A 23,906-nucleotide genomic window follows, 5' to 3' on the forward strand; every position below is an offset into this window, starting at 1 on the left:
GACTGTGAATTCATCCTGTGGTTAGTACCCTACTTGCCAAGTGAATAGCTGGAATAGGTAATCTTAGCAACTGACAGAATTCTTACATGGGCACAGTCACTCACTGAGTAAGGGCTATTCTGGTAGAAAATGCCAAGTCATGTGCCAAAATAGTACATCAAAAACATTACTACATACCTGCAGAGTGTCTCCATCAAAGGCAAGAAAGATGCTAAGGTGATGGTTCCCACCTCATTCCAGTTTAGCCACTACGTAAGTCTGACAGTTCTCAGAGAATGACAGTGCATTATAAACCCAAGCAAGTGATGACTTCAAGTGTAGCTTAACTGTTCCAAATGGGGTCCCCTTATTGAAGCAACTCAGCCCCTGACACTCAGCTGCAGTTATTGATCTGAGATTTAGCTCCAGAATATCTTGGTAAAAATCTCTTATTTTCACATTATGCACCAATAACTTTCTAGATTCGATCAAGAGTTTTGTTTTTATTGCCTATCACTTTTTTATATCCTTGTTAATTTCTGCCAGTTTCTTTAAAGTGGGCATCATAATTATACTTTTTCAGATTGTTAAAATTTGATAATCTACATTAAGAGCATGTAGTAAGTGCACCATATGTTACCTATTATCATAGATAACGGGGTGAAAATCAGGGATATGGTTTTTCAATTCATTGTCCATTTTGCTCTCAGGTTGTTTAGTGAGATGGTAAATTTTCAGAATTTTCGGGTGTTCCATTTAAATGCTGATTTGGCTGGGTTAAGGATTTCAGTTTCAGCTTTAAAGACATTGCTCCATTGAGAAATCCAATGGCAATATAATTTCCATTGCTTTCTAGGTAACCTATTTCTATATAAAAGCTCTTCTCTTTCTTCTGGATGTTGTCTATAATGGGATCTTAAGTTTATTAGTCATCCTAAGGACTCAGTGGAACCATTTAATCTGAAAATTTGTGTTTTTCTTCAAATCTGAGACATTTTCTTCTTTCCAGATTTCCAGCCCTCACCAACATCTGTTGTTTGTGTAACACCTGTCATTCAGAGGTTGGAGTAGTGTCCAGCTGGATCCATTCTTAATGTTTCATCACTTTCCTTTTAATTTTCTATTTAGCCCTGTCCGTTTTGCTATAAACTAGCCCACAGATCTTTTCTGTATTTCTGAGATTACTCAGTATTCTTGGTTCATTGATGAACATTTTGTTCCTTAGAGCTTTTGTCTTAATGTCCTGGGATTTTAGGTCAAAGTAGATGTGTGTGCTCTGGTTTCTTTCTTGACTCATCCTCGGTTATATTTTGGTTTTCTTATTCCTTTAATTAGATGGTATATTTTTAAGGTAAAAGTCTTCATACTCTGCCTTTCTAGTCTATACCTCTTAAACTACCATTATCTGGTTTTCAAGGCCCTTATGCTGCTGCTAAGTAGCTTCAGTCGTGTCCGACTCTTCAGCGACCCCATAGACCTCCCCCGTCCCTGGGATTCTCCAGGCAAGAACACTGGAGTGGGTTGCCATCTCCTCCAATGCATGAAAGTGAAAAGTGAAAGTGAAGTCGCTCAGTCGTGTCTGACTCTTCAGCGACCCCATGGACTGGAGCCTACCAGGCTCCTCCGTCCATGGGATTTTCCAGGCAAGAGTACTGGAGTGGGGTGCCATTGCCTTCTCCGAAGGCCCTTATACATCTGGCTTACTCCACCTATCCAGTAAAATACACCCCAGGTTATTTCCTCAAATACATCCGCTTCTTTAGTTTCCCAGCGCTTTTCTCTCCAGTGAAGTTCTCCACTGAAGTTCGCCACTCATTCGGGAAGCCCTCGTTGCCCCACCCATTCCGCTCTGCTGGGAGCTGCATCTATCTAGCTCAGCAGCGCTTCTCCACCAAGCATCAGAATTGCCTGAAATTTCCTCCAATAGACCCACACCGGCTAGAATCAGAGTATCTGCTGATCAGACCCGAGCATCTTTTTCACTTCTTAAAGAAGCGCCACGGGCAATTGAGAGGCACACCTAGGCTAAGACCTTGCAGCCTCCTCCGGCCTAGAGGCGTTTGGAAGGGTTCTTGTGCGCGCTGCCTCACCTCGTGCCTCCCAAGCACGTTGCAAGAAGTAGGCGCCGGCCATCCCAGAAGGCTGCCTGGGAGGGGACCTAGGCGGCCCCAGTACTGGGACCGAACCCAGGCCAGATCCCGGAGCCAGCAGTCCTACCTAACCGTCCCACCGGCCGTGAGCCCTCGGGGCGGGAACTCGGCGGCCGGAGCGCACCTCGCGGGCCCTCAGGCACTAGTGCGCAGGCGCGCAGGCCGCCTCACAGCTGCGGGTCTGTGGCTGCTAGTTCGTGTGCGCCTTTGACGTTGCCAGGCCCGCAACGGCAGCGGCAGCGCCAGGGTGAGGGGCGGCCGGGCAGGGTCGGCAGCTGAAGGGTGCTCCGCCTGCTTCCCGCCCCCCTACCTCTTTTACCCAGGGCCGTGGGCAGTCCCCTTGAGGGACTTTGGGAGGTAGGGTTGGGAGGGGTCAACACCTCGCGCCCAAGCCGAGCACAGTTGGGAGAGGGCGCGCAACGACAAGGTGGTTGACTTGGAAGACGACGCGGGGAGTCTCTCCGTAGGTTTGGGCTCTGGAGAAAGTCTGCTGTCTGAGCGTGATTCCGCGGAGCCCAGTCCTCGCACTGTGGAGGAAGGCGTGCTGCGTGTGCCTCCTTCCCAGTCCTGGTTCCGGAAGAGTGGGCGAGAGAGTCTCTGACAACGAAGTCTACAGTGTAGAGTGAGATCCGGGACAAGCAGAGTTAAGGCTTCACCAAAAAGCGGGCCAGGAACTTAAACTTTTCACACGTTAGGTCGCGGCAGGGATTTCGTGAGGCACACTTGGGTTAATCATCACAGATTGGGATTTAGACTTTGAATTATGTAGGAGCTTTCCCAAACCCAAGTTTCAGAGCACCTTCGTGGTATTGTTTCTGCCTCGTTTACCTTTAAAATGGACCTCTCAGTTGTTTATATTCCACTTTGGGCCATTTTAAACTTTTTATTATTTGTTTTCCTCTTGGGTTTGCCTGCTTTTCCTCATGAGCAATGATTCTGTCTTAAATCTTGTAGGGTGCAATGTCTGAACAAGAGCGTATACAGGAATGCCTGAGGAAGGAAATAAGGTCACTTCTCATTTCCACCAAAGATGGTTTGACCCCACAGCAGCTGGAAAAGGAGTACCTTTTGATGGTTGGCAACCATTTGCCGCTCCGAATCCTTGGGTATCGGTCCATAATGGAGCTGGTGTTGGACATGCCTGATGTTGTCAGTGTCTGCCCCTGTGGGGATGGTACTGTAATACTGAAAGGTAGGTTTAAGATCTGGAGGTCTGGGACTTACCTGGTGGTCCAGTGGCTAAGACTCCATGCTCTCAGTGAGGAGGCTGGAGTTCGATCCCTGATCAGGGAACTAGATTCCGCATGCTGCTACCAAGAAGTTGCATGCCACAACTAAAGAAACCACATGCCACAGTGAAGACCTGTTGTAGCCAAATATATAAATTAAAAAAAAAAGATTTGGAGGTCTATGAACTTTGTAATAATAATCACTTGTTAAAGAATTGTTCTAGCTCTGCAAGTATCCTGCATTCCAGGCAGGGGATTTTACTTTCTTGAAGGGGAAGAAAGATCATAGGCACCTTTGAGGTTGTGGGCAGAGTTAGATCTTTAGCGCAATCAGGAAACCCTCCCCAGAATGCTGTGCTTTCACAAAAGCTACGTTTTGCATATGATTTCATGTTTTAACATCTTATGTCAGGAGAAACTTAAGGGGACTTTTTAATAATGGAATCTTGTTTTAAATTTCATGAGGCACAAAAACATCATTGTAGGGAAGTTTATTGTTCATCTCTAGAGTTTCAGATCTTTCAGGAGTTAATTAGTAGCAGTGTTAACACGTTGGGTTCCACTGTTCTCCATCCTCCAGTAGAGAAGCTAACAAGCTGTTGTCTAGAATACAAGAAATGGAGTAACCAGGGATTCATGTTTATCCTGCCACCTAGATACAAAGCTACTTGGAGAACAAAAAATTATATAACCACAGGTGCAAAGAATGAAGAAGGGAGCCAGTTTTCACCTAAATATGATTTCTTCTTCTTTTTTTTTTTCTTCACACCTCCTAAGCCATCCCAGATGAGTCCACCAAAGGAATAGCAAATTTAGTTGCAAAACAGAAGAGCAACCATAAGGTTCGAAACTCCGTGCAGAAGGGAAGGGCCAGTGTTTGCTCTGGTCCCAGCTCTCGCCGGCGAGTACCTTACCGAGGAAGGGTGCCCCCTATTCTTCCAGCTGTTGTGAAGAGCGAGTTGAAAGACCTCTTGGCGTTGTCTCCTGTTCTCCTTTCTGATTTTGAAAATGCATTTGCCAATCGATTTGGACGATCATTCCAGTATGTGCAGTATGGCTTCCTCTCTATGTTCGAAGTGCTGAATGCTGCTTCAGATGTTGTTTCTGTGGAGCAGACCAGAGCAGGTTCTTTGTTGACACTGAAGAAGAGTGTATCAGAGGAAAAGCAGAGAGGATGGCCTGCAGGTAAGCACATTAGCACAAGTAACCGTATTACAGATCAGCAAATTTTGGAGCTGTTGTACATATGTGTATATATGTATGTATGTAATGGCTAAGCTCCATTAGTTTGTTGAAGTTGAATCCTAGCCCTACCACTTGCTAGCCGTGTTATCTCAGGCGAGTTACTTAAAATGGCTGAGCCCTTAGTCCCCTCATCTCCATAATAATTATACTTGGCTCTTGGAGTCATGCTGAGGATTAAATGAGACAAGATTTGTAAAGTGCCTGGCATTTAGTAAGCCCACAGTAAGTGGTAGCTACTATTATGAAAACGTAAGGTCAGCTCTCTCTGGAGTGCTATAAATTAACAGTTATGTATGTTCAGGTAAAGAAGATATAGCATAGAAAATGAAAAGTTTAAAAAATAATACTGGTCTGTGGCATTTGCTATCTGATCTTGGCTATCACTGAATCTTTGATGCCCTAGCAGGCACTGTACTAATTTATGTAGTGTAATGATAACCACTGTATTTGTATAGCATTTTACCTTGGATTCTCATACTATAGACAGGTTGGGTGAGTAACTGTCTTACAGATCAGAAAGCCAAAACTCAAGAAAGTTGAATGACTTTTCAAAAATTTCATGGCTAGAAAAGTGATACAGCTAAAGTTAGGTACTGAACTCTTATTACTGCTCATTCAGTGCTTTGCCTACCCAAGTACTGTCTCTCTTAAAGGCTCAGAAGACTAATATGATTATTGATAAAATGTCTCTCTAGACCCTTGACAGTGTAGAATCCATTCACTGCCTATTTGGGGAACTCTATGCCCATTTCAGTGATTTTTCTTTTTCTCAAAATCTGTGTTTTTAGATTGATATAGAAAAATCATGAAACTATCATGAATTTATAAACCAATATTTAAATTGTGATGGGAAGTGTAATTTGACAAGGATATGGTGGGGGGTTTACAGGTTCTAGTCAAGGAAGACTATGGGGGCCACTGAGTGTTTTGCATCTAAACCTCAATGGCATCAGTATTCTTTTTTTTTTTTAATTTTTTGGCTGTGCCATGCCACTTGTGGGATCTCTGTTCCATGACCAGGGATGGAACCCAGACCGCAGCTGTGAAAAGTGCTGAATCCTACACTAGGCCACCTGGGAGCTCCCTGTGTCAGTATTCTTGAGGTGCTTAAACTTTGGGAGAGTAACTCATGCTCTTCAACTTCTATGAGTTTGAGTTGTATAAAGCAGTTTGACAATTTAATGAATTGTAGGGGGTGGATATTCCTTCCCAGTGATTGAATTGTTGATTTTCTCCACCCATAGTCCGTTATTCCTCATCAGGATATCTTGGAAGTAATTTTTTTCTCTTGTCAGCTTGATCTTAGGGTAAAAAAAGAGCTAGGCCTTGCTGGGGTTCAGTTATCTTTCATGTTTTTTAACAATATACCTTTCTCCTGTGGTGTTTCCCTACCTGCTAATCTTGAAGAAAATAATCTATACTCTAGGATAATATCCTTTATTCTGTAGCTTTTCATTCTCCACCTTTCCCCTCATACCACTAGATGGTTATCCAGTTTGAAAAGCATAATTCAAGCAGATTCTTTATTTGAAGACTTAATGGTCTCCTAAACAAGATACAGCTTTTTTGATTTTTACCTATTGAGTCCTGCCTCTTTGTAATGATTTTCAGGTGTCCTTAAGTAGAGTTTTAGAAATCCCCAATCTTTCAGTAACACCTTATTATCTCTTGGTTTTGTTCTGTAGATGACTAATCATTTCCATTGTATGTAAAGTTGATTTAGCATAATATGAAAATGCAAGCTGACTCTTTAGTTCTAAGGGCCTAACCTCTATATATAGCCACCAGAAGATAAACTAGAAATTGGTAGTGATAATTTTTCTCTCTTCTTTTATTCACAAAAGGTAAGATTTTCACCCAACCTTTTAGAATGAAGCAACAAGGGTCTTATCCCATAGGCTTCCCAGTAGCAAAGGCATGCTTTTCACAACCCACTTCAAACATGGAACCACCAAAGCAAATACTGGACATGGAAAGGAATTCTAGATCAAATGTAATGGAGACTTCAAGGCTGAATCACAGTGAAAAATTAAACCAGGTAAGATGTCTGAGTTTGGAGCTGTAAATACACCAAAACTGTCTTTAAATTTAGTGGTTATTACTTAACTCTCAAGGGAAGATTGCCCTTTTGAAATTCAAGTCATTCACTTATTTCAGATTTAACTTAAGCATTGTTTTGTGGCTCTGTGGTTTAGTAAGAAGTGAGACCTGGCAGTGAGAAGGGTACAATTTTATCAACTCCTTGGTTTCTACTATTTTCTGCAGATGACTCCCAAATCTGTATCTCTAGTTCCATCTTCTCATCAAAGTTATAGAAGCATATTTGCCACTTACCTCATGAGTATCTTCACCTGAACGCTGGCCCTGACACTGCAGTCCTGGTAATGTGACTGTAATGCTGAAGGACTTTGAGTAAAAACTATTAGACTAGACCCAACAAAAACCCGGTTAAGTTTGCAAGATGAACAAGTAGAGCTCAAAATAAGGTCATGGAAATTAAAGACATAAAAGTGCTTTATTTCTGCATGTAACAGTCCAGTTTTCCCAGCACCATTTGTTGAAGAGATGTCTCTGCAGCATTGTATAGTCTTGCCTCTTTTGTCATAGATTAATTAACCATAGTTGGATGGGCTTATTTCTGGGTTTTCTATCCTGTTCCATTGAGCTATATTTATATTAATATTCTTGTGCCAGTATCATACTGTTTTGATGACTGTAGCTTTCTAGTATAGGCTGAAGTCAGGGAGCCTGATTCCTCCAGCTACATTTTTCTTTCTCAAGATTACTTTGGCTATTTGGGGTCTTTTGTGTCTCTATACAGATTTTGAGATTTTTTTTGGTTCTAGTTCTGTGAAAAATGCCATTAGTAATTGATAGGGGTTGTATTGAATCTGTAGATTGCCTTGGGTATTACAGTCATTTTAGCAATATTGATTCTTGCAATCCATGAACTTGGTGTATCTTTCCACTTGTTTGTATCATCTTTTATTTCTTTCATCTGTATCTTATAGTTTTTGGAGTATAGATCTTTTGTCTCCTTAGGTAGGTTTATTCCTAGGTATTTTATTCTTTTTCTTGCAGTGGTCAGTGGAATTGTTTCTTGAATTTATCTTTCTAATCTTTTGTTGTTAGTGTATAGAAATGCAATAGATTTCTGTGTATTAATTTTGTAACCTGCAACCTTACCAGATTCATTGATGAGTTCTAGTAGTTTTCTGGTAGATCTTTAGGATCTTCTATGTATAGTATCATGTCATCTGCAAACAGTGACCATTTGACTTCTTCTTCCCCAATTTGGATTCCCTTTACTTCTTTTTCCTGTCTGATTGCTGTAACTAGGACTTCCAAAACTGTTGACTAAAAGTGGTAAGAGTTGGCAACCTGGTCTTGTTCTTGATCTTAGAGGGAATGCTTTCAGCTTTTCACCATTAAGTACAATGCTAACTGTAGGTTTGTTATATATTGCCTGCATTATGTTGAAGTATGTTCCCTCTGTGTCCACTTTCCGAAAAGTTTCTATCATAAATGGGTGCTGAATTTTTGTCATGTATACAATGGAATAACACTCAGCCATTAGAAAGAATGAAATAATACCATTTGCAGCAACATGTATGGATATAGAGAGTGTCATATTGAGTAAAGTAAGTCAGAGAAGTGTTGTATGACCTCCCTTATATGTGGAATCTAAAAAGAAATGATACAAATGAACTTATTACAAAACAGAAAGAGACTCACAGACTGAGCTTATGGTTGCCAGGAGGGAAGAATGGGGTAAAGGATACTTAGGGAATTTGGAATGGGCATGTACACACTGCTATATTTAAAACAGATAGCCAACAAGGTCCTACTGTATAGCACATGAAACTATTTTAATGTTATGTGGCAGTCTGGATGGAAGGGGAGTTTGGGGGACAATGGATACATGTAATGTGTATAACGAGTCTTTCACTGTTCACCTGAAACTATCACAACATTGTTAATTTGTTATACCCCAATACAAAATAAAAAGTTTTAAAAAAGTCCTTTTTTCTATAACTTAAAAAAATTAGCTTTAGTAACTTAATTTATATATGGTAAAATCTGTCCATTGAAAATGTACAGCTTGAGTTTTAACATATATATCTAGATGTGTAATTGCCATCAAAGTCGAGAAACACCATTTCAGTCTTCCCCCGTGAATTCCTTCATGCCATTTTGTAGTTGATCTCTTTCCCCAACTACAGCTACAGACAACCAATACTTACTATAATTTTGACTTACCAAGAGTTTCATATGAATGGAATTAAATAATACGCAACTTTTTGTGTCTAGTTTCTTTAACTGGATGCTTTTGAGATTCATCCAATATGTATCTGTAGTTTGTTCCTTTTTCTTATTGAATATTGTTTCTCTGTATTGATATACCACAATTTATTTTCCATTCATCATTAGATAATATTTGGGTGGTTTCCTGTTTGGGGTATTATGAATAAAGCTGCTATGAACATTTGCTTATACTTTGTGTGAACATTGGCTTAATTTCTCTTGGGTCAATACCTAAAAGTTAGATTTTTGGGTCAAAGAATAAGTTTAACTTTTAAGAAATTACCAAACTCTTTCCAAAGTGGCTGTACATTTTTACTTTGTGAGCTATGTATAAGAGTTCCACTTGCATCTCTATTAACATTTGGTATTATCAGGTTAAAAAACAGTAGCCATTTAAGTGGATGCATGGTAGTATCTCATTATGGCTTTAACTGAAGTTTCTCTAGGGATGAATAATATTGGGTATATTTGCCCAGTGGCTGAGGGGTAAAGAAGTGCAGAAGATGCAGAAGACATGGATTTGATCCCAGGGTTGGGAAGATCCCGTGGAGGAGGGCAAGGCAACCCACTTGAGTCTTTTTGCTGGGAAAATCCCATGGATAGAGGAGCCTCACCAACTGCAGTCAATGGGGTTGCAAAGAGTTGGACACGATTAAAGTAACTGAGCATGCGTGCACACACCATTTGTATATCTTCTTGGAAGTGTCTCTTCCTATCTTTTGCTCATTCTTAAAAATCAAATTTCTTTGTATTGAGTTGGAAGACACTGATTTTATAAGAAATATATATTTGGTCTTCATCCTTTTCTCACGCAGATCTCCTAAAACCTTTGGAAATTCCTAAGTAAAGAGAGCAATAAAGGTGGCTTTTGTTATTTTAATGAGGTGACTTTGGAAAGCACCTAAGAATTGCTAATTCTTACTTAGGTTCAACCTAACTCCATTAGGTTGCTAATGGAGTCAACTATGTAGTTCAGTTAAGTTCAGTTCAGTCACTCAGTCATGTCCGACCCTTTGCGACCCTATGAATCGCAGCATGCCAGGCCTCCCTGTCCATCACCATCTCCCAGAGTTCACTCAGACTCACGTCCATCGAGTCCATGATGCCATCCAGCCATCTCATCCTCGGTCGTCCCCTTCTCCTCCTGCCCCCAATCTCTCCTAGCATCAGAGTCTCCAATGAGTCAACTCTTCGCATGAGGTGTCCAAAGTACTGGAGCTTCAGCTTTATCATCATTCCTTCCAAAGAAATCCCAGGGTTGATCTCCTTCAGAATGGACTGGTTGGATCTCCTTGCAGTCCAAGGGACTCTCAAGAGTCTTCTCCAACACCACAGTTCAAAAGCATCAATTCTTCAGCGTTCAACCTTCTTCACAGTCCAACTCTCACATCCATACATGACCACAGGAAACACCATAGCCTTGACTAGACGGACCTTAGTCGGCAAAGTAATGTCTCTGCTTTTGAATATGCTATCTAGGTTGGTCATAACTTTTCTTCCAAGGAGTAAGTGTCTTTTAATTTCATGGCTGCAATCACCATCTGCAGTGATTTTGGAGCCCCCCAAAATAAACTCTGACACTGTTTCTACTGTTTCCCCATCTATTTCCCATGAAGTGATGGGACCGGATGCCATGATCTTCGTTTTCTGAATGTTGAGCTTTAAGCCAACTTTTTCCCTCTCCTCTTTCACTTTCATCAAGAGGCTTTTTAGCTCCTCTTCACTTTCTGCCATAAGGGTGGTGTCATCTGCATATCTGAGGTTATTGATATTTCTCCCGGCAATCTTGATTCCAGCTTGTGTTTCTTCCAGTCCAGCATTTCTCATGATGGGCTCTGCATATAAGTTAAATAAGCAGGGTGACAATATACAGCGTTGATGTACTCCTTTTCCTGTTTGGAACCAGTTGTTGTTCCATGTCTGGGTCTAACTGTTGCCTGCTGACCTGCATACAGATTTCTCAAGAGGCAAGTCAGGTGGTCTGGTATTCCCATCTCTTTCAGAATTTTCCACAATTTATTGTGATCCACACAGTCAAAGGCTGTGGCATAGTCAATAAAGCAGAAAGAGATGTTTTTCTGGAACTCTCTTGCTTTTTCCATGATCCAGCAGATGTTGGCAATTTGATCTCTGGTTCCTCTGCCTTTTCTAAAACCAGCTTGAACATCAGGAAGTTCACGGTTCATGTATTGCTGAAGCCTGGCTTGGAGAATTTTGAGCATTACTTTACTAGCGTGTGAGATGAGTGCAATTGTGCGGTAGTTTGAGCATTCTTTGGCATTGCCTCTTTGGGATTGGAATGAAAACTGACCTTTTCCAGTCCTGTGGCCACTGCTGCGTTTTCCAAATTTGCTGGCATATTGAGTGCAGCCCTTTCACAGCATCATCTTTCAGGACTTGAAACAGCTCAACTGGAATTCCATCACCTCCACTAGCTTTGTTCGTAGTGATGCTTTCTAAGGCCCACCTAACTTCACATTCCAAGATGTGTGGCTCTAGATTAGTGATCACATCATCATGATTATCTGGGTCGTGAAGATCTTTTTTGTACAGTTCCTCTGCGTATTCTTGCCACCTCTTCTTAATATCTTCTGCTTCTGTTAGGTCCATACCATTTCTGTCCTTTATCGAGGCCATCTTTGCATGAAATGTTCCCTTGGTATCTCTAATTTTCTTGAAGAGGTCTCTAGCCTTTCCCATTCTGTTGTTTTCCTCTATTTCTTTGCATTGATCACTGAAGAAGGCTTTCTTATCTCTTCTTGCTATTCTTTGGAACTCTGCATTCAGATGCTTATATCTTTCCTTTTCTCCTTTGCTTTTTTTTTTTTTTTTAAAATATGGAACGCTTCACGAATTTGCGTGTCATCCTTGCGCAGGGGCCATGCTAATCTTCTCTGTATCATTCCAATTTTAGTATATGTGCTGCCGAAGCGAGCACTCTCCTTTGCTTTTTGCCTCTCTTCTTTTCACAGCTATTTGTAAGCCCTCCCCAGACAGCCACTTTGCTTTTTTGCATTTCTTTTCCATGGGGATGGTCTTGATCCCTGTCTCCTGTACAGTGTCACGAACCTCATTCCATAGTTGATCAGGCACTCTATCAGATCTAGGCCCTTAAATCTGTTTCTCACTTCCACTGTATAATCATAAGGGATTTGATTTAGGTCATACCTGAATGGTCAAGCAGTTTTCCCTACTTTCTTCAATTTCAGTCTGAATTTGGCAATAAGGAGTTCATGATCTGAGCCACAGTCAGCTCCCGGTCTTGTTTTTGTTGACTGTATAGAGCTTCTCCATCTTTGGCTGCAGAGAATATAATCAATCTGATTTCAGTGTTAACCATCTGGTGATGTCCATGTGTAGAGTCTTCTTGTGTGTTGTTGGAAGAGGGTGTTTCCTATGACCAGTGCATTATCTTGGCAAAACTCTATTAGTCTTTGCCCTGTTTCATTCCATATTCCAAGGCCAAATCTGCCTGTTACTCCAGGTGTTTCTTAACTTCCTACTTTTGCATTCCAGTCCCCTATAATGAAAAGGACATCTTTTTTGGGTGTTAGTTTTGGAAGGTTAGAAAGCTTCAGTCCAGCTCTAAACCTCCTAGGAGGGTAGAAGAGTTGGAAATTAATTTCATTCATAGCCAATGGTTAATCAGTCATGCTGATATAACGATGACTCCATGAAAACCCCAGAGGGTTTGTAAAGCTTCTGGTGTGGTGAACATATAGAGATTCTGGGTGAGTGGCATGCTAGGAAAAGGCGTGAAAATTCTGCAGTCCTTCCCACATACCTTGCCCTCTGTATCTCTTCCATTTGACTTTTATTGAGTTATATCTTTTTATTTATTTTTCATTCATTAACAAAACATATAATTGACATATAAGATTATATTAGCTTCATACAATAGGATTAAAACAGGATTAGATATATGTATGTATTGTGAAATGATCACAATAAGTGTACTAAACATCTATCACCACACAGAGTTAAAATTTTTTTTCTTGTGGTGAGGACTTTTTAAGATTTACTCTCAGCAACTTTTAATTTTAGAATACAGTATTATTAGTATACAGTTAATACCTATGTGTGTATATATATATTTATATATAAAAGAAATACCATGCTGTCCATTACATCCCCAGGACTAATTAGTTTATAACTGGAAGTTTGTACTTTTTGAGCACCTTTACCTCTTTTGCCCACCCCCTGCATGCTGCCTCTGGCAACCACCCATCTATTCTCTGTTTCTATGAGTTTAGTTTTCTTTATTGTTTTTGTTGAACCGATTTCACATGTAAGTAAGATCATGCAGTATTTGACTGACTTGTTTTACTTAGCATGATGCCCTCAAGGTTCATTCATTGTTATTACAAATTGTGGGATTTCCGCCTTGCTTTATGGCTAATACACATATTCCACAGCTTCTTTATGTCTGTCAGTGAACCCTTAAATAGTGTAAATGCTGCAAATAGTATGGGTATGCAGATACCTTTTTGAGTTGGTATTTTTGTTTCCTTCAGATAAATACCCAGAGGTTGCTGGATGATATGGTGCCTCTTTATACCATTTTGTATGGTATAGGCACCAATTTACATTCCCACCAACAGTGCACAAGAATGACTTTTTCTCTACATCTTCATCAGTACTTGTTATTTCTAGTCTTTTTGATAATAGTCATTCTACCAGGTGTTAGGTGATATTTCATTGTGGTTTGGTTTGCATTCCCTGTGTTAGTCCCTCAGTCTTGTCCAACTCTGTGACCCCGTGGACTGTAGCCTGCTAGGCTCCTCTGTCCGTGGAATTCTCCAGTTGAGAATACTGGAGTGGGCCCTTCTCCAAGGGCTCTTCCCAACCCAGGGATCAAACCCAGGTCTCCTGCATTGCAGACAGATTCTTTACCATCTGAGCCACCAGGGAAGATGATTGTTTGTATCAGGCAGCCCCTTTTCACTTACCTGTTGGCTCTCTGTACATTCGGTGGGGGCGGGGGGCGGGGGGAATGTCTATTCAGATCCTCTGCTTTTTTTTAGTTGAAGTTTTTAGGGTTATTTTTTTCTTTGATGGTGAGTTGTGGAAGTTCTTTTATATATTTTGAGCATTCGTACCTTATCAAATGTAAGATTTGCAAATATTTTCTCTTTCATTTTTGGATAGTCTTCTTTTTTGTGCCATAGGTTTTTAGTTTGATGTAGTCTTCCTTGTTTGTTTTTGCCTTTGCTGCCTTTCCTTTCAGTGTCAAATCCAAAAAGTCATTTCTAAGACTGAGGACAAGGAGCTCATCATCTAAGTTTTCTTCCAGGATTTTTATGGTTTCTGATCTTAGGTTCAGATTTTTAGTTCACCTTGAGTTACTTTTGTGTGTGGTGTGGAGTTCTACCCTTTTATTGTTGTCATTGTTTAGTTGCTAACTCGTGTCCAACTTCCCTGTGACCTCCATGGACTGTAGCCCACTTGGCTCCTCTGTCCATGGGATTCTCCAGGCAGGAATACTGGAATGGGTTGTCATTTCTTTCGCCAATATCTTTTTATAATAAACCAGTAATCTAGTAATTGAAATGTTTCTCTGAGTTCTGTGACCCATTATAGCAAATTAAATTGAACCCAAGGAGAGGGTTATGGAAACCTGCTTTATAGCCACTGCTCAGGTGGCAGCCTGGACTTGGAATTGTCATCTAACGTCAAAGGATGCCATGGGTGTTCAATCTTGCAGAACTCAGCCTTGTGGAACTGGGCCATGGAATCTGAATGCTGTCTCCAATGTCAGAATTGACTTGAATTGTAGGATACGCAGCAAATAATAAGTAATTACCAAAAACCCATAAAGTGATGTATATATTAAAGTGATGTATAACATAACCACATTTATTTAAGAATGTATTCCAATATCAAATAGCAAAGTTCAACAATGGAAAACTGCAATTAATTTTGCACCAACCTAATATATTTGGGTAGAGTGTTCTATAAATGTCAGTAAAGTTGGTTATAGTACCATTCAGGAATTCTTTATTTTCGCTGATGTTTTCCTAGTTTTTCCTTTAATTGCTGCAGGATCAGTGTTGAAATATTTAAATATAGTTGTGGATTTGTTTATTTTACTTTTTAGCCTTAGATATAAATCTCTGTTAGGTGCATATATATTGAGTTGGCCAAAAAGTTTGTTCCATAACATCTTATGGAACAACTTGAATGAACTATTTTAGTCAGTCCAATATTTAGGATTTATGTATGTCCTGATGAATTGCCCTGTTTATCATTGTGAAATACCCCTTTTTATTGCTCATGATATTCCTTGTTTTGAAGTTTACTTTGTTTTATATTGCCACAGTGATGCTAGCATTCTTTAGATGTTAACACTGTATATTTTTATATATTTTTATTTTTAACATACTTCTTTTATATTTCAAATGTGTTTCCTTAAGATAGTATTTGGTTGTCTTGCTTTATTATTTACTCTGTCAGTTTCTGTCATTTAATGGGCATGTTTATACCATGTATATTTAGTGATTTAAATCTGATTTTTGTGTTTTAAATCTGATTTTTGCAGGTTTTTCCCTATTTTTTCTTCTGGATTAATTTTCAAAAATAAAAATTTTAGAGCAGTTTTAAGTTCACGGCAAACTTGAATAGAAAATACATGGAGTCCCCATATTTCCCCTGCTCCTACGTTCAGGCAGGGTCTCTCACTATACCATGAGCTTTCTGCAGCAGAGTGATACCTTTGTTACAGTTGAACCTTTACTGACACATCATAATCACTCAAAGTCTGTAGTTTACATTAGGGTTCACTCCTGATACTGTAAATTCTGTGGATTTTGACAAATGTGTAATGACATATATTCACATTGTAATATCACACTGTATAGTTTCACTGCCCCTCACATTCTCTGTGCTCTATGAGCTCTTCTCTTCCTCCTTTCTAGCCCATAGCAACCACTGATCTTTTTACTGTTTCTATAGTTCTGCCTTTTCCAGAATGCACTATAGTTGGAATCACATAGTATGTTGCCTTTTTATATTGCCTCCTTTCATTTAATGATATGCATTTAAAGTTTCTCCTTGTGTTTTCATGGCCTCTTAGCTGATTTCACTTTAGTGCTGAGTAATAGTCCATTGTGTGCATATATTGCGGTTTATCCATTTACCTCCCGAAGGACATCGTGTTTGCTTTCAGGTTTTGGTTATGAATAAAGCTGCTGGAAACAGTCTGTGTGCAGTTTTGTGTGTAGACATTAATTTTCAGCTCCTTTGAGTAAATACCAAGGAGCATGATGGCTTGATTATATGATGAGAGTTTAGTTTTACAAGGAACTGCCAAACTGATTTCCAAAGTGGCTATATCATCTTGCATTCCCACCAATGTGAGAGTTCCTGTTGCTCCACATCCCCATCAGCATTTGGTGTTGTCAATGTTTTGGATTTTGATCATTCTACTGGCTGTATTGGAGAAGGAAATGGCAACCCACTCCAGTATTCTTGCCTGGAGAATCCCATGGACAGAGGAGCCTGGCCTGCAGTCCATGGGATTGCAAAGAGTTGGACACGACTGAGCAACTGATATACTAGCTGTATGGTGATACCTCATTGTTGTTTTAATTTACACTTCTCTAATGACATTGTGTTGAACATCTTTTAATATGCTTACTTTGCTATCTGTATATCTTCTATGGTGAAATGTCTGTTCAGATATTTTGCCCTGTTTTTAATTAAGTTGTTTGTTTTCTTATTGTTGAGTTTTAATGGTTCTTCGTATGTTTTGTTTGACAAGTCTTTATCAGATATATATTTTGTAATTTTTTTTTGCAGTTTGTGACTTTTCTTTTCACTGTCTTTATATTCTGTCTTAGAGCAGAAGCTTTTTATTTTAATGAAGTCCAGCTTGTCAGTTATTTTTTTTTAATAGATCATATCTTTGGTGTTGTATCTTAAAAAGTCATTATCATACCCAGGGTCATCTTGATGTTCTCTAATGTTATTGTCTAGGAATTTTAATAGTCTGTATTTTACACTTAGGTCTGTGATCCATGTTGGGGTAATTTTTGTGTAGGGTGTAAGGTCTCTGTCTGGAGTCAGTTTTTTTGCATGTGGCTGTCCAGTTGTTCCAGCACCATTGTTGAAGATTCTCTTCACTCTGTTGTATTGCTTTTTCTCTTTGTCGAAGATGAGTTGGTTGTATTTTTGTGGATCTGTTTCAGCATTCTTTGTTCTATTCCGTTGGTCTGTTTGTCTGTTCTTCTGCCATTACCAAGGTATCTTGATTACTGTACCTTTATAGTAAGTCTTGAAGTCAGATAATGTCAGTCCTCCAATTTTTAAAAAATGTTTATTTTTATTTGGCTGGGTCTTAGCTGCAGCACTCAGGATCTTCCATCCTTCTTGTGGCATGCGGGGTCTTCTGTTTGTGATGGGTGGGATCTTTTTCTTTTTTAAGTTTTTAACTTTTAAGTTTTGGCACGCAGATTCTTTAGATACAAACTCTTTGGTTGTGGCAAGAAAACTGTTAGCTGTGGCAGTTGGGGTCTCGTTGTTCCCCAGCCAGGCACTGAACCTGGGCCCCCTGCATTGGGAGTGTGGTGTCTTAGCCACTGTACCACCAGGAAAGTCCAGTCCTCCAAATTTGTTCTTCTCCTTCAATATTGAGTTACTTATCCTGGGTCTTTTGTCTCTCTATATAAATTTTAGAATCAGTTTGTTGATATCTCCCAAAAAGCTTGCTGGGATTTTGATTGGGGTTGGATTGAATCTGTAGATCAAATTGGGAAGAACTGACCTCTTGATGACATTAAGTCTTCCTATCCATGAACATGGAATACTTCTCCATTTATTTAGTAGTATTAATAGCTCTTTGATATCTTTCATCAGAGTTTTGTATTATTCTTCATACAATTCCTGGGATTTCTTTTGAGGGAATGATGCTAAAGCTGAAACTCCAGTACTTTGGCCACCTCATGTGAAGAGTTGACTCATTGGAAAAGACTCTGATGCTGGGAGGGATTGGGGGCAGGAGAAGAAGGGGACGACTGAGGACGAGATGGCTGGATGGCATCACGGACTCGATGGACATGAGTCTGAGTGAACTCTGGGAGTTGGTGATGGACAGGGAGGCCTGGCGTGCTGCGATTCATGGGGTAGCAAAGAGTCGGACACAACTGAGCGACTGAACTAAACTGATACCAAAGTATTTCATTTTGGTTGCACTGACTTAAATGGTCATGTGTTTTTACTTTTGAGTTCCACTTCTTCCTTGCTGGTATATAAGAAAGTGATTAGCTTTTGTCTTATTAATGTTGTATTCTGCAACATTGCTATCATTGCATATTCATTCTAGTTTTTTTTGTTGATTCTTTAGAATTTCTGTATAGACAGATATGTCATCTTCAAGCAGAGATAGTTATATTTCTTCCTTCTGAATTATTGTACAGTTGCCCTTGTTGAATACTGTGAGGGTTGGGGGCATCCACCCCTTGCACAGTCAAAAATCTGCATATATCTTTTGATTCCTCCCAAAACAACTACTAATAGCCTACCTTTGACCAGAAGTCTGATAATATAAACAGTTGATTAACATGTTTTGGATATTAAATGTTATTATATACTGTATACTTACGATACAGGGCTTCCCTGGTGGCTCCAGCGGTAAAGAATCTGCCTGCAATGCAGAAGACCTGGGTTCAGTCCCTGAGTTGGGAAGATCCCTGGAAGAGGGCATGGCCACCCACTCCAGTATTCTTTCCTAAACAATCCCCTGGACAGAGGAACCTGGCAGGATGCAGTCCAGGGGGTCTCAAAGAGTCGGATACAACTGAGTGACTAAGCACATACTTATGATACAGGAAGCTAGAGAAAAAAGTTTTAAAGAAAAGCATAAGAAAAATGTGTTTACTTATCAATATCATAAGTTTACATTGTTTATAGGATGAATCATCTGTCAGTACTTACATTAATAATGTCTTACATGATACAAAACACTGTATGTATTATATATATTATTAACACTAGATGTCAAAAAAGATAATGTGAAACAAATTAATGTTAATTATAGGTATAGTGATTCATACATTGATATTGTAGAAGCAGCAATATGATTGTTTTATGATAGCCTTAAGTAATTGATATGATTGCTTCATGGTTGCCTAGCCTATACACAACACTATGACTTGTCATAAAATTTTTATGACATACAGCATTATAGTTACATGCATAATACAGTTTTGGGAACATTGTTACATTTTTTAAAAAAACCACTTATCTGTAGCTATAGGCTGATGAGCAGTTTCTCCAATTAGGAAAGGTATATTGCACACTAATTTAATTCTTTGAAAGTACAGTTATAAAACAGTAAGAAAATGGACACATTGTTAATTTTATCTTAAATGTCACTCATCTTAATGCCTGTGTACGGATAGACCAGTATCTGCATGTAGTTTATACGTTCATGACATATGTTTTAAAATTTTTTTGAATATTTCTGTGCTACACAGTTCACCTACAAGTTTATTCAGATTTTTATAAATCTCAATAATTTTATATATTGTTGAAACAAATCTGTAAGTGAATCCATGCAGTTCAAATTCATGTTGTTCAAGTGTCAGCTGTGCTTTCCATTTCCTCCAAAAACAGCGTTGAGAGGCAACAGTGAGAGAGGACATCCTTATCTTGTCCCCAGTTAGCTATTTTTTATGATTCTATTTTATTGCGGTTATTTGTTTATTAGTTGTAACTCTTTAAAAAATATTTTTAGTGGATATGGATGCTTTAGGGCTTTTAACATATATTTTAATTTATCACAGTTGTTCCTTGCCTAATATTACACTATTTCATGTAGATTAAGAACTTTAGAACAATAGATTTACATTTCACTTTTCCCATCTTTTGTGCTGTTGTGATACATTTTAATTGTATGTATGTTATATGCTCCTTAACACATTTTTGTTTTGCTTTAAAGTATTTTGATAACAGTGATCTTCTGTTGCATTTAATCCCATTCAGATTATTTTTCATTTTAGATATTTTTCATTTCTGCATATTCCACTTAGATCTTTTTTATATCCTTTATCTCTTTATTGTTTTCATGCTTTCCTTATATATGTAACCATTTTTTGGATGCACTGCATCATCTGGGATCCTAGTTCCTTGACCAAGGATTAATGTGTGCCCTCTGCAGTGGAAGCGTGGAGCCCTAACCGCTGGACTGCCAGGGAATCCCGTTTTCCTTTTTGATATGGTCATATTCTCCTACCTCGGTGCATGGCTGGCAACTTTAATTAGCTGCTAGACATTATGAAGTTTTCATTGTTGAGCTTCACTCAGTTAATTTACTTGGGCTCAATTGATTATTTTGAGTTTTGCTTTTTTAAGACTTGTTAGGGCAAGTACTGGGGCTTCCTGGGTGGCACACTTGGTAAAGAATCTGCCTGCCAATATAGGAGATGCAAGAGACGTGGGTTTGATCCCTAGGTCAGGAAGATCCCCAAGAGCAGAAAGTGGCAACCCATTCCAGTATTCTTGCCTGGAAAATTCCACAGACAGGAGCCTGGCGTGCTACAGTCCATGGGGTTGCAAAGAGTCGGATACTACTGAGCCCTAGAGGGTTATGGTTAGGTTAGAGGGTTTACTATCCATTGAATTTTGTTACCTTAAAATTCATATGTTGAAGCCCTAACCCCCAATGTGTTAGTATTTGGAAATGGAGCCTTTGGGCAGCAATTATGTTTAGATGAAGTTGTGAGGGTGGAACCCTCATGACAGGATTAAGTGCCCTTGTAAGAAGAGAAACCAGAGAGCTTGCTCTCCTTCTCCATGTGTATATAACAAGGAAAAGCCGTGGGAGCATACAGCAAGAAGTCAGCCATCTGCAAGTCAGAAAGAGAATCCTTACCAGGATCCAGCTGTGCTGTGTCAACTGAAAAAATACACAACCCAAGAGCTGAGAGTTCTTTTCAGCAGACATTCTTAGTATTTCAAGCCTAGGAGACAGCCTTTCAGATAAATGCTGAGGAAACTGTTCTGAAGAGGAAGGTGCAGGGTGGGGGACGGGAAGGATATATAAGAGTTTTTATAATAATACCAGGTAGTCGGAACAAAAGGCTACTGTTAATAAAAGAAAACTAGATAGCTCAAGTTACGGAATTTAGTTAGGATCTTTCTGCATAGGGGAAGGTGCAAGAGTCTGGGCTCACTGAAATCATTTCCTCAGCTATTTGGGGCCAGTGTTCCATGTTTTCTTAAGCTGTACTGTCGAGTGTAGCTGTGTTCTGATGGCTGCCAGATGGTGGGCATTCCTTATTTCTCCCTTAGGATCCATGTCTGGGTGGCTGCAAATTGCTGGTGGCTGCAACATCCTTTATTTACTGATATGGCAAGCAATATTTTATCCCTGGTGGCTCAGTGGTAAAGAACCTATCTGCCAGTGCAGGAGACGGGATTGATCCCTAGGTCGGGAAGATCCCCTGGAGAAGGAAATGACAATCCACTCCTGTATTCTCGCCTGGAGAATCCCATGGGCAGAGGAACCTGTAGAGGAATAGGCTACAGTCCGTGGGGTTGCAAAGAGTTGGACACAGCTGAGCAACTAAACAACAGGAACAATTTTATTTTTCAGATGGAAGCCTGATGTTGGGCTTCCAGCCTCCAGAATTGTGAGGAAATGAATTTCTGTTGTTTGCAGCCGCCTAATGTCTGTTATTTTGCTATGGAATCCTTAGTAGACTAAGACTTCTAGTTCAAAGAAACCTTCAGTCTAGGGCTAATTTGGCTCCACCACTGAGGCATTTCCTTTCTGAGGAGTCACCTGGATGTGTTAAGAGGAGGTCCTTCCATTCTGCCTTAGTCAGTTCAGTTCAATTGCTCAGTCATGTCTGACTCTGCGACCCCATGGACTGCAGCACGCCAGACTTCCCTGTCCATCACCAACTCCTGGAGCTTACTCAACTCGTGTCTGTCCAGTCAGTGATGCCATCCAACCGTCTCGTCCTCTGTCATCCCCTTCTTCTCCTGCCTTCAGTCTTTCATAGCATCAGGGTCTTTTCCAATGAGTCAGTTCTTTGCCAAAATATTGGTGTTTCAGCTTTAGCATCAGTCCTTCCAATGAATATTCAGGACTAATTTCCTTTAGGATGGACTGGTTGGATCTTCTTGCAGTCCAAGGGACTCTCAAGAGTCTTCTCCAACACCAGTTGGAGAAGAACACCAGTTCAGAAGCATCAGTTCTTCAGTGCTCAGCTTTCTTTATAGTCCAGCTCTCATATCCATACATAACCTCTTCCTTAGTGGAAACAGTTAATTTTTCTCAGCTCCATGTGAGCTCTGGGTGTTGTGTGGCCTGTTGCTTCTTGTTTGTTTCACCAGTTTCAGAGTACATCCCCTTCCCCCCTGCCTTATGTATAGATCACTTGTCATCCAGAAACTTCGGGGGTCCCTCTACAGATCTCTAGAGCTATCACTGTCTGTGCCAGTCCCTCTACTCCATACCTATCCATATATTAGCATCCTCGTCCTTCCCAAACTCGAATATGTCTCCTCAGTTCATCTGTTTCTATTACCTCTTTCTGGGCTGCAGACTGAAAATTCTCCAGGCTGCCAGGTGGGGCAGTTTAGGGCTCTCCACTCAGTTGTACACTGTTATTTAACATCTGTAACTCATCTGTAACTCAAGTTGTTTATGGCAGGAGGGTGGAGGTCATAACTTTGGTTCTAGAGGTAGAGACTTTTTAACACAGAAAACTCAGCCTAAAAAAGTTATTCATAGTCCTACTGCCAAAAGATAGTTTTCACTCCATTCCTTTCTTAGTGATTTCCCCATTTTTTAGGTCTCTCTTCTTTTTTTTGGCATTTCCTGTGCTGGAGAGACCTCACACGAGTCTACTCATCTTCCTTTGCAGGTAAACTTGCTATATGCTTGTCAATGCCTGTCGTTATCTTTGAAATTCAGAAGATCACAATGAACTAATTGTTGGACTCTTTCCCTTTTATTTTATTAAAAACATTTGCTGCGGTACATGGACTCTTGACTTCGCACACAGGCTCTGCGGGGTCTTCTGTGGTTGCGGCTAGGAATCTAGGTGGCTTCTCTCGTAGAGCGCGGGCTCTAGGGCATGCCAAGTTTAGGACATTTGCGCCTGGTATGGCTCCAAGGAGAGGAGTTAGACACAGAGACACTTTTCCTATATTTATTTTCCTTTGAGTTTCATCCTGTGTTTTGCAGCCCTAAGAATTCTTCATAGATGCAACCTGATCACAACATTTCACTTCTCGTTGGAGCTTTTTGCTATCAAAACTATTTAAACCTTTTTTTTTTTTTTAAGGAGTAGGCTTTAATTCCTAAATCATATATTTTAATTTCCTGGTGGGACAGACGCTACATAGTTATCAGATCCCACATAATTCTATTTATAAAAAGTACAACTTTCTATTCCTTAAAATTGTAGATCTATAAATTCGCCAGGTGTTGCCTCAGAACTCTACAAGTATATGTATGTGTTTTTATATTCATAGAAAAATAATAGATAAATTTATAACAAATTTGTTAATTGGAGAATTTTTTGATCATTTTTTAATGTTTGTTTTTTGTAGTGAGCATACATTATTTTTGTTACAAGAAAAAAATGTTATTAAATAAGTTTCTCCTTTGTAAAATGAGGACTGGAGTTTCTTCATTTTTTTCACCTGCAAGAGGAACAGGACAACTTGTTCATTTGTATCCTGTGTTTTCCTGTTTTATTTCACAAAAGCAAATGGTTAGAATAATTTAAACTATTTTTGTAAGACGTGAATAATCTTTTTACCACATTCTATTCAATTTCCTTTATTTTGATCTCTTTAGGGTAAGTTTAGATGAGAGATGAAAATGTGAATCAGCAAGTATGGATTAGCCATTATCATTCTAGTGAATGAAGCCTCAGATACTCTAGCCAGTCCAGCTCTTCAGAATTCTGTGCCTGAGTGTGTACTAACAGTGATGTTACTTAATAGGTTATTGACTGAAAGAGTGTTTGGTTCAAGTACAGGG

General features: G+C 39.7%; 1 protein-coding gene across 1 annotated transcript in view; it reads left to right on the top strand.

The window, feature by feature from the left end:
* TDRD5 (tudor domain containing 5) overlaps positions 2,830–23,906 on the top strand; it is an 80,963-nt gene continuing 59,886 nt past the window's right edge. The window contains exons 1-3 of the mRNA XM_018059985.1: positions 2,830–3,321; positions 4,136–4,543; positions 6,448–6,641. Of these exons, the coding sequence (XP_017915474.1) occupies positions 3,090–3,321; positions 4,136–4,543; positions 6,448–6,641 (834 nt within the window). The 5' untranslated portion in view covers positions 2,830–3,089. The remainder of the gene's footprint in view (positions 3,322–4,135; positions 4,544–6,447; positions 6,642–23,906) is intronic.

This window comes from Capra hircus, chromosome 16 (assembly GCF_001704415.2).
Source record: "Capra hircus breed San Clemente chromosome 16, ASM170441v1, whole genome shotgun sequence".
Taxonomy (NCBI): domain Eukaryota; kingdom Metazoa; phylum Chordata; class Mammalia; order Artiodactyla; family Bovidae; genus Capra; species Capra hircus.